General features: G+C 38.6%; 1 protein-coding gene across 3 annotated transcripts in view; it reads left to right on the top strand.

The window, feature by feature from the left end:
- Positions 1-19268, top strand: part of RHOBTB3 (Rho related BTB domain containing 3) — a 75478-nt gene that overhangs the window by 21095 nt on the left and 35115 nt on the right. For all 3 annotated transcript variants that reach the window (XM_036767600.1, XM_036767609.1, XM_036767617.1), the window contains exons 5-7: positions 3411-3522; positions 4511-4876; positions 17105-17217. In XM_036767600.1, coding sequence (XP_036623495.1) covers positions 3411-3522; positions 4511-4876; positions 17105-17217 — 591 coding nt within the window. The remainder of the gene's footprint in view (positions 1-3410; positions 3523-4510; positions 4877-17104; positions 17218-19268) is intronic.

Below are 19268 nucleotides of genomic sequence, written 5' to 3' on the forward strand. Positions count from 1 at the left end.
CTGGGCAAGTCACTTAACTTCTATTGCCTCCAAAAAAGAAAAAGAAAAAAAGAACAAGAAGCAGCATGGTATAGTGAATAAAGTGCCAGTCTTGGAACAACAAAGACCCAAGTTTAAGTTCTGCCTTCAACGCATACTGGTTGTTTGACCTTGTGCAAGTTTCTTAACCTCTACGAATTTTAGGCAGCTCTTTAAGAATATAAATTGCAGAAATGTTGCCAGCCTGTGTCGATAGATGGGTCATCCAGCAGTTTCTTGTATCAATGAGATTAGAGGTACAGATCTTAGCTTTCTCTCTAAAAAAGAGTGAGAAATCATGAGATCCTTGATAGCGGGTTAATAGGAAATAATAGAAGCATGAACAGGAATTTTAATGGTTGGGAAGGGATAGAATTTAGAGCTATTTATAAATATTATAAAAGCATTTTAGCACTAATCCAGAATTCAGAAGTTGGAACAGATACTCTTGAAGGTATTTGAGAAATTGAAGGGTATGTGTCAGGAGGAGGAGTGAGGGCCATATGACTGGCTTTGGAAATTTCTTCCAAAATTGTAACAAGCCATATTCTTAGCAAAGGGTTAGTTATTATGGAATAGATCATTATCTTGACCATCTTCAGACATCTGGTAATTATATCAGTTTCTGACTTACCACAGTACTTCCTCCTGTGACTAGAATACTGAGAAAATTATTACTAGTCACACAATTATAGGTTTTAGCTTTATGGGCTATTGAAGAGAATAAACAATTCTTTCTTGTATGAGTAATTTGTTTAATTATGTTTTGACAAATCATAGTCTATTTTGTGTGATTTATACTTGAAATACATTTTAGAGAAAAGTACTTGCTATGCTTAATTCTTATATCCATATTCTATTGCCATCTTACATTTTTTCTTTTTATAATATTTGGGTATCCCTCCAAGTTAGCACTCACAGGTTGCAGATTGGGTCTCTATGGAGTAACTATCTTGGGTTCAGGGTGTTCTGTGGATCTGTACTGTTAAAATTATGAACCATGAGCCCCCACCAGTACACTACCCTTTAATAGTCAGCCTATTGGGATAATTAGTTCAAGACAAAGGCATTTTACCGAGATGGTAAAGAAGGTTCAGTAGCTATAAAACATTCCCACCTTAAACATAGAGGACACTCTCCAATGTATATATGTGTATAGATAAAGGCATATGTATGTAGTGTCTATGGGAAGAGTAGGTACATATATAGAATTTACTGGTAGTGATATACACATAAAAAGGAATACATGTAACTAAGACAACTCACTCCTCTGGCACTGCAAGGCCCCAATGTCTTTTCCTTTTTCCTGGTTTTCTCATGTTGCTCCACTGTGGATACATCTCTTTTTGACAGGGTGCTGCTCATCTAGGCCTTCTGGACCTACCCCTCTCTTGGCTTGACTCCTGTCTGCTAGAACTAATTCTCCTCTGCTTTCAGGAATTACACTGTGCAGAGCTCCTTTCTTAACTGCTGCAGAACTAGGAAGCTTGTTCTGTAAAGACCATTAAGAGTAGGATGAGGGCAGCTAGGTGGTTCAGTGAACACAGCACCGGTCCTGGAGTCAGGAGGACCTGGGTTCAAGTCCACCTCAGACACTTGATACATGTACTAGCTGTGTGACCTTGGGCAAGTCACTTAACCCCAATTGCCCTACCAAAAAGCAAAAAAAAAAAAAGAGTAGGATGGTTCTTCATCTAGCCAATGGCAAACTGCTTTCTAATTCAATAAATGAGTATTTCTTAACACTCTGTAAAGGGGTAACAAAGTTTCAAAAAAAAAATCTTTATTTGTACTTTAGGTTGTTAATACTTTGTAGTCTCTCTTACCTATCCCTCCCCTTATTTTCTGTGATTGGATCAAATGAGCTGTGCAAAAATCAGTTTATAAGGGTTATCTTAGTCAGTTTCCCTCCACTATATCTTCAAGTATTGTTTCTTTTTTCTCATACAATAAATAGGGAGAAAGCTCACTTACATATATAATGAATTCTTGAAGACCAGAGATAATTACTACTGTTATAAAGGTGGTTGATCAAGGGGTTGACAAGCAAATATGCTTCTGTTACATATCCAGCCTCCACTATCTCCCCTTTGCCCTGGCACTCCTGAATAAAGGCTTGCCCAAAAATGATGAGTCATCACCCCTTGCCCCCAGCCCTCAGTTTACACCGGTAAATCTCCCTGTACAGGTTTAGTTATAGTTTGTGTTTATTTCTCAAATTGCTAGCAACAGGGTCCTCATTGCTCAAATAAGCACTCAAGGTAAATGTAGGACAACCTGTTTTTCAACTCACAGAAAATTCAAACGATGTAAAGGATTCACAGATACATAAAACTCATAAGGCACTCAAAAGACTACAAGGAGTAGGTACTGCAAAAACATAGAGTACTCAGAAGTAGTTCTAACATTCCAGTTAGTCTCTCTTTAATCCCACTGTTAACCCACTGACAGCTTCGACACCCCCAGAAGGGGAGCATACATTGAGCTTGCTAGATACGTAATCGTTATACCATCAGGGTGGCATTGTCTGAATAACTTGTTTATAATATCAGGGAAGGATTGAGGTTGAGGTCCTTTGCTTCCCCAAGTGACAGGTCTCCTTCACTTCCCAGCCCTGGAGATCATGTGGTCAATTCTTTTCTTTTTCTCTTAAGGAAAATGCTACTCAGGAATGCCTCTGGGGTCAAATGGGTGAGCACATGCCTGCTTCTGCCAGGCACCATCTCTTGGATGGGAAAGGTCCGTTCTCAGGTCTCTAACCTGTGCTCAGAAAACCACATATAACTCCTTTCCCAAAGCAGTGTAACAGAGGTCTACTGTTATTAGTTAGGAGACTGTGAATGTACACAAACTGTTCTTTCCCTGGTATCCCAGTCTTTTCTGTTGTGGGCTGGTCTGTCTTCTAAACAGGGAAATCATGAAAAGGTTTTAGCTGGATTTGCAACTTCATTTTTATAGACCACAGAGAGTGGTGATTCTTCCACATAGAATCCATACTCCTGAGTATGGAGTCAGTCATCTTGCAGACAGCGTTAGTCACTGAAAATCAATTAGAAGCTGTCTTCTCTCTGAACAAAGTGACACTGTGCTTGTCTGGGGAGGTGTTTTCTTGACTCCAGACAAAGACTCGCACTCTGTAACCTCATCAGATTGACCAGAGACTTCATTAAATTGCTCAGGGAATTCCCCTGATGGACCCTCTTATATTTCACCAGCTATTTTGAACTATTAAAATTATTATGGCTATAGATCTATATCCATAGAAATATAGGCTATTCTGTCAATGCTAATGTAATTATTAATTAATTACATTAATATGTAATTATTACATTAATTAATACATAACGTTAGTGATTTTTGTGTTTTACTTACTGCTTTCATGTTATATATAGTTGGAGTATTTTATGATTCAAACCTTGAATCAAAAGTCATCTGAAAAAATGAAGAAAAGAAAAAAAAGCAGCAAGTGTCATGGAGTTAGGCCACCTCAGCTTGAACAACCAGGTGATCTTTATAGCTCATATAAGCATAATGCTCGAAAAATGGTTGTCACTTATTAAATTGGATGGAATAGCTTTGAAACTTGCTAATAAATAAGTATGTAAATAATTCGGTTCTAAAGATGTTCCGTCAACTATTACAAGCATTTGCTCAGAATTGTTTTCATGTTTATGACAGGTGGGAGTACCCTAAATTACAGTTCTTTAACTTCAGATATCCTTACTCTGATTTGAAATTCAGGCATAAATGTTTCTATACTGCTGATAGTCCCTAGATTAACCATTTACAGATTATGTAATTTTGTTAGGAAAAGTTTCTGCAACCTTTCAGAAATAAAGTAAAATCTTATTTTTCTTTTCATAAGATTGAGCCTAATTAATTCTCTGACTGATGGTTTGAAGGATAGGAAAGCCATTGCAAGTTTATATAGGAATGCATAACTTTAGTTCTTCCCAAGAGAACTGCTTCAGAGAAGAGTGGGAGAGTTTGCTGACTGTATTCCCCAAAGCAAAGACTGGTAACTCCTGAAATAAAGAGCTTAAGAAATTATGTTTTATAAAACCATAATGTGGGTTTTATTCTATATATGTGTGCATATTTTCCAATTGCTCTATAAGTGAAAATAAAACTTTTGAATATATAAAAAGGAAAAAATCACTCATGTATATGTTATAAAATTCTATAATTCTTTAAAATATAATTAAATTGTTGCCTATCTCTAAAGGAAAGAGCACTAGATTTGGAAACAGATGTTTTGGTTGGAAACTCAGCTCTGGTTCTTACCTGTGGGTTCTTGGGCAACTCAGTGACTTGTCTGAGCCTTAGTTTCCCCTCTTATAAAGTAAGGAGGTTAGATGAGATTGTTTCTAAGGTCCCTCATTATTCTAAATCTTATCTCAAAAACAAACAAACAAAAAAACACTAAAAGAACCTTAAGTTTTGATAGAGCTATACAAGGGTTGTTATTTTTCTATTCTCTCTTTTTTAATAGAAAAAATGCCTGTCTTAAAGGGTGAAGCATCACACTATAACTCTGACTTACACAACCTGTTGTTCTGCTGCCAGTGTGTGGATGTGGTATTTTATACTGAAGATCTAAAGGAAGTTGTAGAAGCCCATAAGATCGTCCTTTGTTCTGTAAGCAATGTCTTCATGCTGCTGTTTAATGTGAAGAGTCCTGCAGACATTCAGGACTCCACCGTGATACGCACTGCCCAAGATCTCTTTGCTGTGAACAGTGAGACGACGTTTCCAGTTGCTAGCCAAGGCCCACCGTGCAACCCACCAGTAAGAGTCATTGTTAAAGACTCTCTCTTCTGTTCTTGCTTATCAGACATTCTGCACTTCATTTATTCAGGTATCTTCTCAGAATGGCTCCAGCTACTCAGTGTTTCTAAAACTTTTGAATGTGAAGCTTGCATGTTGCCCTTCCCAGTAGTCTTGTTCACTTTGACAGTTCATATACTTCCCTTTCTTCCGCTTCTGGGTTATTATTTGAAGTGGATTCTATAAAGAGAAAGCAGGTCATTGTGCCACAAAGGAAAAAAAAATCCATTCAATTCAAGCAAGCTTCTTGATTCCAAACAGATTTATTTGCCTGTAAAATCACACTGGTGGTGAAACAGTAGTAGTGAATAAAATATCCTGTTTTCTACTGAATAGGCGGAACTTATTATATGATCAGCAGTATTTAACAAAGATCAAGGTGAGCTCATAGCCAGAAGGGCAAAAGTTCACTTGTTTTTTATTTCACTATGAATGCAGACCATGAAAGCAGGGCCTCGAAACCCTGACCTACAAGGTTTTAAGTAGGAGATGTAAAGGGAAAAAAAATAGGTGGATGGAACACTCTGTTAGAAGTTAGAAATATCTGGGTTCCAATTCCACCTCTGGGACAAGCTTTGTCAATTAATTTCTCTTAGCTTAATGCAATTGCCTAAGCCTCACTTGATAAATTATGAGTTCTGATCTCTGTTGGAGGGAATTCCCGTACCAATAAAATCAAAGATCTTTGATGTATTGGGATGTTTATAAAATACAAAAGAACACAAAGAACTCTTCTCCATTTTTCACTTTAGAAATATAAATTTACCAAGCGTATGTAAGGTATTTTGCTAGTTTGCCATCTCAACACTTAGCTGGTCATTCTACTAAGTAACTGAGGAATTTTCAAGCATACTTTAAAGATTAGGCTAGGGTCAGCTAGATGGCCCCATGGATAGAGCACTGACCCTGGACTTAGGAGAACCTGGGTTCAAGTCCAGCCTCAAACACTTACTAGCTATGTGACCTTGGGCAAGTCACTTAACCCAAATTGCTTCCCCTCCAAAATTAGTTTACATTTGGACAGGAATACCCTTAAATTTTGGTAATAATTTTCTTAATTTTTGATACTCTCTCCTCCATACTGCCTTTTTCAAGTTCATTTCATATACCAACACTAGCACTCCATCACCTTTTCCTTGGTTCCCTTTCTTTTCAACTCTTAGATGCACCTAACATCCGAAGAAGCAGAAATTTTGCCTAATTTATTTTACCAGCAAGGGTATAGCATGGCAAGATGACGCATCTAAATTAGTTTAAATGGAAAGTTTAAGATTTGAAATAATATTAAAACTAACTTTCTAAAACAAGGAAGACTGTTTATATCTTTAACTTTCTGCTCACCCATGGAGCTAAAATATGCTTTTCTCCTTTCAGACTGAAGCTAATCATGTTCCTAAGAGCAATCAGTGGGAAGCCTTTTTGATCCAGTTCTGTACTTGAGAATTTCTAACTGGGAACATATGTTGAATTTATTTTGGATACATTAGGGGAAAGAGTATCATTGTTTATGTGTATGCAACAGTTCTAAAACTGTTGATGCTAGAAATTAGGTCACCTTTCCCTCCTTCTGTTGTTTGTGTATAACCTACATACATGCATGAATATTCACAAAAATCTAACACTGAAATTGGTTCGTTAAAGAAAGAATAATAGCAGCACATATGTCTATAAGGAACAAGGAAATTATAGAATTATTGGGATGGAAATGAGTGGATTCAAGTCAACTAACATTTATTAAGCATCTGCTGTGTGCCCTGGCACTGTGCTAAGAACATACAAAGACAAGCAAAAGCAGGTTCTGCCCTCAAGGAGCTCGCAATTTAATGGAGGGAGATAAAATACAAACTATGTGCAAAAAGATGTATACAGGATAAATTGGAGCTTATGTCAGGAGGAAAGCACTAGCATTAAGAAGGTAAACCAGGGGAAGATTTTAGCTGAGACTTGAAAGAAGCCAGGAGGCAGAGATGAGGAGGGAGAGAATCCTAGGCATGGGAGGTAGCCAGTGAAAATGCAGAGGGGAGAGATGGAATGTGTTGTACAAGGAACAATAGGGAAGCCAGAGTCACTGAATTATAGAGTAAATGGAAGGGGGTAAGGCGTAAGAAGGCTAGAAGGATTAGAAGGGGCCAGGTTACGATGGGTTATGGAGGGTGATGGAGCTATGGAGCGCTCTCAATAGATTCGGATTAGACAAGCAGAAGTGCCATTAGTAGAGTGAATAACTTGCTTAGTACCGGTTTGTTGAATAAACAGCCCTAGAAGATACATAATGTGATACATAATGTGAATTAAAGCATCTTGCTTAAGGACTTTGCTTAGAATTCTGGATTATTATGTTTCAGATTTTGAATACTTTGCTTCAAAATTTCGTTTAAGAAAATTTTAATTGGGAAGAAAGGAAGTGTAAATTGTGAATAGAAATCAAAAACAGTGTATAATGTTTTATTTCTTCATTATTTTAATGATTTGTGGGGATTTCCTTTCCTGATGCAAATCAGAACCCTTCTATGAATTAGGAGATGGTCTTTGAGAGTTTCTGTGACCAAAAAACTCATTACTTTGCTGCCAATCTGACATTGAACTTCTCCAAACTTAGCTAATCTGGCCCTTGTACGAGACAATACAGTCCATCCCTGGGCCCGTGCTGCAGACTTTCCCATTTCAGTAGGACTTGTCAGACTCTCTGGAATAGTCTCTATGAACTCAAGGTCATCTGTCTATGGTGAGATTTGGGGGAGGAATTTAGTTAGTGTAACTTTCTCATAGAAAGTTTTGAAGAAAAGCTCAGCTTTCTCCCTTTACCGTAGTGCTGTAGAGCTGGATTTTATTTACTAATTGAAACAGGATGAATTATTTATGCACCACTAAGGTCCTACCTCTGTGCCTCATTATGGCATGTAGGTCATCCTGGTTTTTTGAAGGCTTTGCTAACACAGCACAAGCTCTGGCAGGCTCTGCCACGCAGGAAAGGCATGTTCCAGTGACTGGCTGTGCCTGCTGGCTGACAGTCATTCTAAATGAGTGCAGAAAGGCTTATCGCCAGGAGGTGATTGCCCACAAGGCGATGAATTCTTTGGTCATGGTGTAACGTGTGAAATGAGGAATAGTGTGGAATAGTCCCTAGTCCTGCACAGCCCTCTTTCCCTTCATCAAATACAGTATCAGAGTGGTAGAAAAGGACTCGGTATATAAACCTAACTGTTGGTTCTCCAGGTATGGGATCCTTGTCCAGTGACCATTGAGTCCCTTTGATCCTCATAACAACCCTGAGTGGTAGGTGCTATTATTATCCCCATTTTACAGTTGAGGAAACTGAGGCAAACTGAGATCAAGTGACTTGTCTGGGGTTATGTAACTAGTAAGTGTCTGAGGTTGGATTTGAACTTGTCTTCCTGGGTCCAATGCTAGCAGTCTACTCAGCTGCCTTTATATAAGGACAACATAAATCCATATAAAACTGAATTCTTCTGGTGATGCCATGTGACTGCAAATCATGGAATACCATGACCTCTGAAGAAGCAAAATTGCTTGGGATGCTAAAGGTCACAAGACAGGTGTGTGTTAGGCATAAATAGACTGAAACTTACTACCAGTGATGAATTGTAAGGAACAAGTTGTGTAAAAGATAGTTTAACAAGAGTGGGGAACCTTTGGCCCCAGAGACCCTCTAGGTCCTCAAGTGTAGCCCTTTGACTGAATCCAAACTTCACAGAACAGGTGGTTTAAGAATTATACAACCAGAAAAGGAGGTGGGCTGGTCATGTCGTAAGAGCACAGGATAGCAGGTGGATTAGGGTTAGCTCGCATGCTTCTTTGGTAGTCACATAAAATATCTAGAATAAAACCCCCAGCACACTGGTGGCATTTATGGGGGAAAGGGTGTTACCTAGAATGAGAAGGCATGGACGGACTGTGGCTCCATTGGAGAGTACCCACAATGATGAAATCACAGATTCATTGGAGTATATGAACTATTCAACCATATGTTCTCGTTGCATAAGGAGTTAGATATAAACTTCTCAAAGTGGCTTCATGCTTTGAAGCCACTATATATGTTCTGACACCTCATCTTACTCAAAGCTGTGAGTTACTCATCAGATATTCTATAATCAATCAACATATACATTGAAACAGCCCCTTATTAAGTGGAGCCTTCATTAGTCCCAGAGGGGCCTCACTTTCTCCCAGATGGTAATTTATATATTGGAGAAATTTGACTGATTAAATAATTTACTACATTAGATACAATTCTTCTCTTGAGCCAAAGGAGTAGTGCTCTTAGCATTCTTCCAGGTCTTAATACATATAGTGTAGAGGAAGTGCATCGTTTCCTAATAAAGAACCAATTATGGAGATTTTTTCTTTTAATTGGACTGGACCTGTGAAGTTGGCTTAGAGAATGCTAGGTCAGAAAACCTCCCTGTATCGATGTAGATCAGCAGCTGTGTTAGAACTTAATGTCTTAGGGGGTTACCTGGGACCCTGAGATGTTAAGTGTCTTGCCTAGCGCCACGCCCATTGTGGGCCTTGACCACATCTCCTTGACTTTGAGGCCTACTTTCTACTCCGCCGATCTGCCTCTTATCATTCCCCGACACAGCCAGAGTTGTTCAAACACCAGGATACTCCTACAGTGCATCAGTGCCAGACCAGTTCAACTCTTTGGGCTACACTGACTGGGAAATGGGTACAACCTGCAAAGGGAGCACTGCCAGCAGCTTACGTCAGGTAACAGGTAGAAAAGTTAATTATAGCACTAGCAATCAGAACACAGCTATGTGAACCTCATACTGAGATAAAGGGTGTTTGAATTCAGGTGCCGTATAAAGGGAGGAACTAGACTGGATATGGTTTCATTGATGATGTGGTACTAATAACTGGGAGAATCAGGACAGGGTTCTTCAAGGAGGTGGCATTTGGGCTTAGCCTTGGAGGGAGTTGGGGATTCTCAGAAGCAGAGGGGAGAAGTAACAGCATTCCAGAGATGCAGTACAACCTGTATCAAGGCATGGGGGTGCAAGACAGAATGCCCTGTACATAGGGAATGGCCAAGGATGCCAGCTGAATGAAGTATAGAGTATTTGGTGGAAGGTTGTTGTCTGGAAATATATAATATAGCCTGGAAAGATAGGCTACAGCTAGATTTGGAAGGACTTTAGGCACCAAATTAAGGGGTTTGCATTTTTATCCTAAATCCATTTTATCCTCTGAAACCTCTTGAGCAGGAGAGTGACAGAATTAGACCCATATTTTATGAATGCCCGTTACACCATTGCGTGGAAAATGGATTGGATGAGAGAGACTGAAAATAGAAAGAGTACTTAGGAGGCTAATTCAGTAGTCCAGGGGAGAGGTTATAAAGGGCTTGAATTAGAATGATTGTGGCATGAGTAGAAAGAGAAGGGGATAGATGTCAGGGACCTTGAAGAATTGGAGTTGACAAGACTTGGCAAAGTCTTAGAAATGGGAGGTGAGTGAGACTGAAGAGTTGAGTGTAACTCCTAGGTTGTGAACCCAGATGACAGGAAGAATTGTGGTTCCCTTGACAAAATAAGAAGTTAAGAAGAGAAGTGGTTTTAGAGGTAACTCTGAGATATCCAAGCTGAGCGCAGAAGGCAGAGTGGGGGTGGGGAGATCTCTGAGGAGAGAGATGAGAAACAGATACATGTAGATTTGAGAATCATTTGCATGCTGCATAGTCAGATCTATGGGAACTGATGAGATGACTAACATAAAGAGTATCCAAAGTATCCCAAAGGTTCTTAACTCAAGAGTCCGTGGACTTTTTTTTATATTTTGATAACTATTTCAATATAATTGGTTTCTTATATGATTTTTTGTATTTTATTTTATGCCTTTAAAACACTTTTTCAGAAAGGGTCCATAGGCCTCACTAGATTGTTAAAAGAGTACATGACACACACACACAAAGGTGAAGACCTCTGCCCCCCAACAAAGAAAGAAAAGAAGGAGAGGGCCTGTGACAAAGTTCTTCAGCACACCTAAGCATGGGGGGTTGAATTTGGATGATCATTCTGCAAAGGGCAGTGAGAAGAATGGGTCAGTTACATAGTAAGAGAGTCACGAGAGAGGAGTATTGCAGAAATCCAAAGGAGACATAATATTCAGAAGGGGAGTGGTCAACAGTGTCACTTGCTACGCTGGATGAGAAACAGTCATTGGGTTTAGCAATGTTGCTCATTGGTGACCTTGGAAAGAATAGTTTCAGTTTAGTATTGAGGGCAGAAGCCAGATTGCAACAGGATGAGAAGTGAGTGGGAGATGAGGAAGTAGAAGCAACAAATGTAGACTACTTTTTCTAGGCATTTGTCTGAAAGGAACGACATATATAAAATTATGTAGCCTGAGGGCTCAAATGAAGGGGTATTTTATATGGATGGGAAAGATCTGAGAGCAAAAAAGGAGGAACCAGGGTGTAGAGGTTGAAAATTAGGGAGAGATTAGGGATGAGCTGCTGGAGGACATGGGAGGGGAGGGGATCAAGACCCCAAATAGAGGGATTGGCTTTAGCAAGAAGGTCCGGTTCATCTTCTGAAATTGGGGAAAAGAGGAGAAAGAGAGAGAGGGAGAGGGAGAGAGGAAGGGAATGGGTTGTGATGTTGAAACGAAATGTGAAATTACAAAGATGGCCTCCATTTCTTCAGTGGTGGATGAAATAAGGTCCCTTGCAGAAAGAGAAGGGAAAAGATGGTAGAGGAGGATTGAGAAGAGAATTTTTTTCCCCTTAACAAATCTGGGTTCTTGCCATAGACTTAGGATCATTAGGCCATTGGACCATAGATCTAGAACAGGAAGCCAAGAGGTTATAGGTTCACAAGCCTAGAGTGGAAAAGGGACCTCAGAGGGCATGGAGCCATACCTCCCCCTTTCCCCTCCTCCATTTTACAGATGAGGAGCTGAGACCTACTTGAGAAGTTAAGTGACTTGCCTGTAGGCACATAAGTGGCAGAGCTAGGATTCAAACTCCACTCTTTTGACTTCAATATGCTTTTCACTATACTTATATTTAAGCATTAAATACATTGTATTAAGCATGTTTTGGGAAAAAAAAGCCATTTTTTATGTTACATGGCAATTTCCTCACAATAGGACTAGAGAGTGGAAGTCAGCAGCATATCATATATAACATTGGATCAGAAGACTCGAGGTCAAAAGTTGGCTCTCCTACTTCCTATGTGAATGACCTTGAGAAGTTTCTGGGCCTTAGTTTCCTCATTTGAAAAAAGAATGGCATTAGAAAGATTGTTTTGAAGTTTCTCCTAACTCTAAATCCTGTGATCCACAGTAGAAAGAGCATAGGGTTTAGAGTCACACGTCTTGGGTTTTAATCTGGCTCAATTTATCCTAGAGACTTAATTTATTTGAGTTTTAATTTCTTTATCTGTAAAGGAAAGAGGGGATAGGACTAATCTCTAGAATCCCTTCAAGCTTTAAATCTGTGGTTTTAAGGAGTGGGTTTGTGCCAAGGAACTGGGTAGAGAAGATAAATGTATCCCTGCTAATAACAGACCACACTTGATACAGCATTTGAAGGTTTACAATGAAAATTCTTCACTTATAATGGGTAGGTAGTGCTACTAATACTATTTGCATTTTGCATATGAGAAAAAGGAATACTAGAGGGATCGAGTGCCTTTCTCACAGGGCCACCCATCTAGTAAGTGTCATCGTGCTTTCATTCTGTTGTGTTTTGTGACAGACCGATATGGTAACATGGTATGGATCCTATACCTTTCTGGCACTCCTGGCCATCCCAGGACCTTTTCAGTGATTATAATTATGGAAGTAGAGCGTCAGCCTTCAATCAGACCAGGCAGGAACCCTAAATCAAATAGCAAAGCGTTTCTTTGGAAAGAACAAAAGTTCAGTTACCAGAAAATCAAACAATAGAATTACTTTGAACCTCTTGGTAATGAAAACAGGCAGCCTCCCACAGACTTCCATGCTATTGGGAAAGGGGACATTTCCCAGAGGACCCCTGCTTCCAGGAGAGGGAGGGTTCCCATTCCTGTACCTCCATTCCACTTCTGAAGCTGCCGTTTACTGCTTCGTTGCTGAGCTGCTGCCGCCATCTGCTGGAACTGTTTGTTGCTGTGGCTTCTTTCTCCTTGGGGCTAAGGAAATAGAAGAGGTAGAATTATCAGTTTGTGAGACTGCCAGTAGTTCTCAGGGGCTAATCGGCACATTTTCAGCTTTCATTTAAAACATTTCTTCTCCCAGTGCCCCCTTCCCAATGATCCATCCTACCATAACCTTACCCACCCCAGTCCTTACTCCTAGCTGGGTTAGGGTAAATGAAGTCCTTTGAATTCTCATACGCCTGGCAGTCAGTAGCCAGGTCATCCTAATTACTTTGAAGTGTCAATACTATCTTCAAGGAGTCATTTAATAACACTGGAAGGGTAGGGGGTAGAGCTGTTGACCTTTGCCCAGCATTTCTGATATAAGCAAGCAAGCATTTATTGAAAGTCTACCATGAGCTGTGCTAGGTTCTGTGGATCCAAGTACAAAGAATGACACAGTCCCCACTGGCAAGGAGCTTACACATTCAGATGGGAAAGAACAGTGCATATGTAAGCATACACAGAATACAAACAAATGAAAAGTCATTAACTATAAGGTAGTTTGGAAAGGAAGACATTAGCAGCTGAGGGGTTAATAATATTAATACCGCCTTAAGATTTACAAAGCACTTTATATGCGTTATCTCATTTGATCCTTTTAATTAACAACTCTGTGATGTGGGTGCTATTATCTTTATTGTTATTCTCTGTTTTTAGAATCAGGAAAGATTTCACAGAGAAGATGGTACTTGAGTTATGTACTCTTACAGTAACGATATAGAATATAGTAGAATATTCTGATAACTTCTTTTGGACTTTGCTATTTCTTTCTGGGGCATGATCATTTTTTTCCAGTCTCCCATGGCCTTCGCAGTTGGTGTTATCTTTGGTTCTTGTCTCTTCCTCACCTCATATGTAGTATTTTACCTGTTTTCTTCAGTTCCAACCCAGAAACGCTTCTCTTAGCCATCCCTTCTTATTTGTTCTCCTTCATACCACCCTAGGACACCCAGTAATATACTTGCCAGTATTATTAGCCTCTGAATTATTTCTGTTTTTACTTTCTTGCTTCTACAACCCATCCTTCATATCATTATTGTTATGATATTCTGTGGTCCTGACAAGAATAATCTTCAGATGAGAGGAAAAGAGAAAAAATAGTAGAAAATTCAAAACCAGGAGAATTAAGTAGATAATAAAGGAGCAGTTAGCTATATTTGGTGAGTTCAAATCACCAGGCCTAGATAAACTATATCTCAGGTAGTCAAAAGAACCAAGAGATGTGATTGATAAGCCACTATTGGTGTTCTTGATAGACTATGGATAGCCAAAGAGATGGCAGCATACTGAAGTAGGGCAAATGCCATGATTTTCAAAAAGCAGAATGGAGTTGGTTCCACAAACTATAGGCTAACAATTGGACAAACAACTAAAATTCCTGGTAAAGAGAGAATGAATATCTAGAAGGAAAGATCGCATAGGGCCAGCACAGCTCTTATCAAGAATCGGTTATGTCAGAATTAACTTCATCTCCCTTTTTGACCAGAAACAGACTATATTGCATTTATGGTTTAGTTAGATTATAGCAAAGTATTTGGCAAAGTGTCTCATGCCACTTTGATGACACAAGATGGAGAGATGTGTAGGGGCTATAGAAAGGCTAAGTCAATTCTGAATTAGTTGAATGACTGGACATGAAAGAGTAGTCGTTAAAAGGTCAGTATTAATTGGAGGTTGGACTCAAATGGAGGGCCCCAGGGATTGGTTCTTGGCCATCTGTTGTTTAATAATTTTTATCAGTGCTGTGAATGAAAACAGAGATGACATACATATCAGACTGACAGATAACACAAAGCCAGCGAGTGGAATGACGATCAGGATCCAAAAATATCTTAACAGGCTAGAACTTTGAGCCAAATACAGTGTGATGAAATTTAACGGGGATAAATAAAACATAAGGAAGCATGGTGTAGCAGATAGAGTGCTGACCTTGGAAACAGAGAGACCTGGGTTTGAGTTGTACCTCTAACATTTACTAGTTTTGTAACCCTTGGTAAGTGACTAAGCCTCTCAACTGCTTAGGTAACTCCCTAGGAATTATTTTCTAAATTATAGACCAGTTGAGATTAGAAATGATGGAGGAAGGGCCCATACTGGGAATCACAGATCCTCTCCATAACTGTAAAAGTGTGGAGTCCTACACTTGGGTTCAAATAGTAAATTTGATAAGTACAAGATGGGAGTGGTGTGGTAAAACAGCCATTCATCTGAAAAAGTTTTATAGCTTCACTGAACTACAAGTTTAATGTGAGTCAAAATTTCTGGCTGTTGAAAAAGCTAATTAGTCTAAGGTAGCATTTAAAAAAAAAAGGATTACCGTATCTGGAATGGGTGAGGTGATAGCTTTGATCAGACCACACCTGGAATATCATGTTCAGTTCTAGGGACCACATTTTAAGAAGGACATTGATAAGCTAGTAAGTGTCTAGATAAAGCTAATGTTTTATGAGTTACTTGAAGGAACTGGGGAAGAAAAGACTTAAAGGAATGGTAGCTGTTTTTAATTACTTGTTGGGCTTTCAATTACTTGACGGAAGAAGGATTGGACTTACTCTGTTTGGCTATGGAAGGCAGAAGGAGGTGCAATGGGTAGAAGCTGTCACAGAGCAGATTTTGGCTTTGTGAAAGGGAAGGAGGCTTCCTGACAAAAGTAGGAGAGATTGGCTTTTCTTCGTCTTAGGTGTCCAAGCACACTCTGGATTATCATTTGTTGAGGATGTCACAGAGGGAATTTTTGTTCAGATGTGGGTTGGATTAGATGGCTTTGAGGTCCCTCAAAATTCTGAGAGTCTTTAATTTTATCACCTGCATAGTAAAATTCCAAATCTTTTATCTAGGAGACAGTGCCCTCAGTAGTCTAGTACTATCCTACCTCATGTTATTTCATGTTATCTACTTTCTGGGTACTCTTTGTTCCAAGTCAAAGTGGACTACTCGCTGACCGTACATCAAACTTTCATACATCATGAATTCTGCTCCAGTCCTTAATTTTAATTCCAGGTTGCCTGTATTTCAAGTGTTATTTCTTGTAAGCTGTTGTTCTTGATCTGTGCCTTTTACCTAGGTCTAAAATACCTTCCCTCTGGCCTTTCAGCCTCACCCCAAATGCTACTTTCTCAGGAAGCCTTCCTTGATCTCCTAATTGGTAAATGACCTTTCCCCTTTGGCCTTATATTTTGTTTTGTGACCCTACAATGCACTTATATATGTGTGTGTACACATATATATGTGCATACACGTGTGTATATATACATATACACACACACACACACAGAAAAAGAGAGTGAGAGCCAGAGTGCTATCTTTACTGATATATCTCTCTACTAGACTGCAAGCTTTTTAAGGGCAGAGATTTGATTTTATTTAAATCTAGTACCTCTTTCAGTGCCTGTATAATGATGCTGTGCTCACAGTAGGTGTTTTATGAATGTTTCTTGCATTACATTTTTTGTAGTATATGAAAAATCTTTGTCTTATAGTCAACAGTGTATTTTGGGCTTATATATTTGGTGAATGACATACAATGCAAACTTTCATCATGAATCTAAGTAATGTATACGTAATATCCATGTTTCACAGTCAAAGCAGAGTAAAGATTGAATTTGGATACTATTCATCACCAGTCTGACCCTCAGACTTCACTTGGGGTCTTGATCTGAATTGAGTGTATCCTGAGCTTACTTCGTAACAGCCCATAACAGGTCCTGACTCATTTTGGCTTTGTAGACTTGGCCATTGGATTTTCAGTTCTCCCCTAAATCATCATATACTACACTCTTAACTCACTGCATTTTCCGTGACTGACAGTAAGTCAGCTAGTAAGACCTAGCTGGGCCTGAAACAGGATCATTTTCCTATGCCTTCAGGCCAAGTAAAAAAGCATGATCTCTTGAATTTGTTTTCCTATCGTTGTTCCCTCACTAGGGGAGTGAAAAGTAATTTTAAAAAATAAGCGTGGGCTGCTAACTTTTTTACTTTACAAGAAGGATGTAATTGAACAAAGTGTGACAATTTAATAGTTGACAGCAAGGTTCCTTAAATCTCCTCTTCCCCTGTGGCCAATTTCTGAATCTGAACTCATTTTTTATTTTTTGCTTATTATTCATTCACAGGTGCCTTTCAATGGGAAGAGTTGGAAGAAGATGTAAAGAAGAAGTTGAAAGACCCCAGTGATGTTTTAGGTGTAATTGAGAAGGTTAAATGTATATTGAAAACACCAGGGAAGGTAAATTAGTTAACTCTAGTTTCTTTTCTGATCTCTCCTTGATAAATAGTAGAAAGTCTTCAGAAAGGGGTATATAATATTAAGTCAGGGATGCAGTCTAATGATACATCAGTCTTTTTCATAAATCATGTTTTTGTCTTTTTGGTATTTTAGTAAAAATAAGTCAGAATCATTAGTCTTTATTTTTTCAGTTTGTCTGTGAAGATCTAAATTACTTTTAAATGGTTACTTATGTGCTCTATCCTTTTGATGAATATTTCCACGGGCTCAGAGAATGGATTTCTTCAGTCTAAACTTTTAGTAAGGTGTTGCTTCAGTTTTTGGTTAAGTTTTATTTTGAGGTGATTTCTTACTAGGGTGTCAGACGAACAATACTTCATCGGGTCAGTGTGTGTGCATATGTGTACGTGTGCGTGTATTGCGTGTGCATGTATGCCTATGAACGGACAGGAGTACTATTTTTAAAAATAATTTTTAAAATTTCTTTGTTAGTATGAACTTGACAAAAACTAACATGTAAGCATTGTCACATAGAACATAAAATAGGATTGTTTTCAAAATTTTATTTCTATTATGTAGAGTTTATTTTTTATATACGTGATAAATTTAGTATGTTAATTCCATAACTGTTCTTCTCTCTGCTTCCCTCTGAACCTCCTTCTCTTCTCTTCTGGGTATTTAAAGAATTGCTTTATTGGCATTCTTATCTTTTTTTTTCTGAATTGCCGTTACTGGTCCTCTGCTCTTCCCCCAATGCTCCCTCACTCAAAAAGAAAACAAATCCCTCCCTATTACAAATAAGCCATGTCAGGCAAAAAAACCGCAGCAGCAACATGAAAACTACACATTGGCCATGTCTGAAATGTACGTTTCATTCTGCACCTCTAGTCCATCACCTCTGCGTCAAGAGGTGGGATGCATCCTTCATCAGTCCTTCTGAGTCATTGTACCGATCAGCTGTCTTTTTCAGTCATAGCTGGTCATTATCCTGATTGGTACTCTTAAGGACTTCAGAATTGTTTTTCTTGAAAATTTTGTAGTCTTTTGATAACTTGTCCTGGTTCTACTCACTTAAATCTGAATTAGTTCATGTCAGCCTTCCTCGGTTTCTCATAATCTCTCCCTTCATTTCTTTTGGCACAATAATATTCCTTTACATTAATGTATCATCATGTGTTCAGCCATTCCTCAATTGATGGGCACACCCTTCATCTCTGCTTCTTCGCTACCACAAAAAGTGCTGATAGGAATGTTTTTGTACATTTGAGTCCTAGTTGTGGTATTGCGCAGAGTATTCAGAGATGAATGACTTTCGTGGTATTGCTCTAAATTTCACTGGAGTGGCTGTACAAATGTACAATTCTACCAGCAGGGCGTTAGTATACCTGTTCTCCCACAGTCCTTCCAACAATCGCCATTGCCATTTTTATTTTTTTGTCATCAGATCAAATCTTGTATGTGTGAATAGAACCTCAGCATTGTTTTAATTTGCATTTCTTTGATTAATGATTTGAAACATTTATGCATAAAATTATTCATAGTTTGACTTTCTTCTTTTGAAAATTGTGTGTTTCTGTCTTTTAGCCACTTATTTATTGGGGAATGGCTCACATTTTTATGTATTTGAATCAATTCACTGTGTCTTGAATATAAGATGTTTATCAGAGAAATTTGCTGCAAATTTTTTTCAGCTATTTCCCTTTAATTTTAACTTCATTGATTCATGTGAAAAACTTTTGAATTTTAGGTAATCAAAACTATTTTGTCTCCTGTCATCTCTGTCTTCTTTTTGGTCAAAGAATTCATCTCTTATCCATAGTTGCAAAATCCCCTCTAATTTGTTTATGTGACTTTTTAAAAAAAATGAAGATCTTATATCTATTTGGAGCTTATTATGACATATGGTGTGAGATGTTAGTTTTAAATCTAATTTCTGTTGAACTGTTTTCCACTTTCCCTAACAGTTTTTCTCAAATGCTGAGCCATTATTCTATGGGGTTCTGGAGTGTATCAAGCACTGTGCTACTATATTTAATTGTTTTTGTTAGTAA

Source organism: Trichosurus vulpecula, chromosome 1 (genome assembly GCF_011100635.1).
Source record: "Trichosurus vulpecula isolate mTriVul1 chromosome 1, mTriVul1.pri, whole genome shotgun sequence".
In the NCBI taxonomy this organism is placed as follows: Eukaryota; Metazoa; Chordata; class Mammalia; order Diprotodontia; family Phalangeridae; genus Trichosurus; species Trichosurus vulpecula.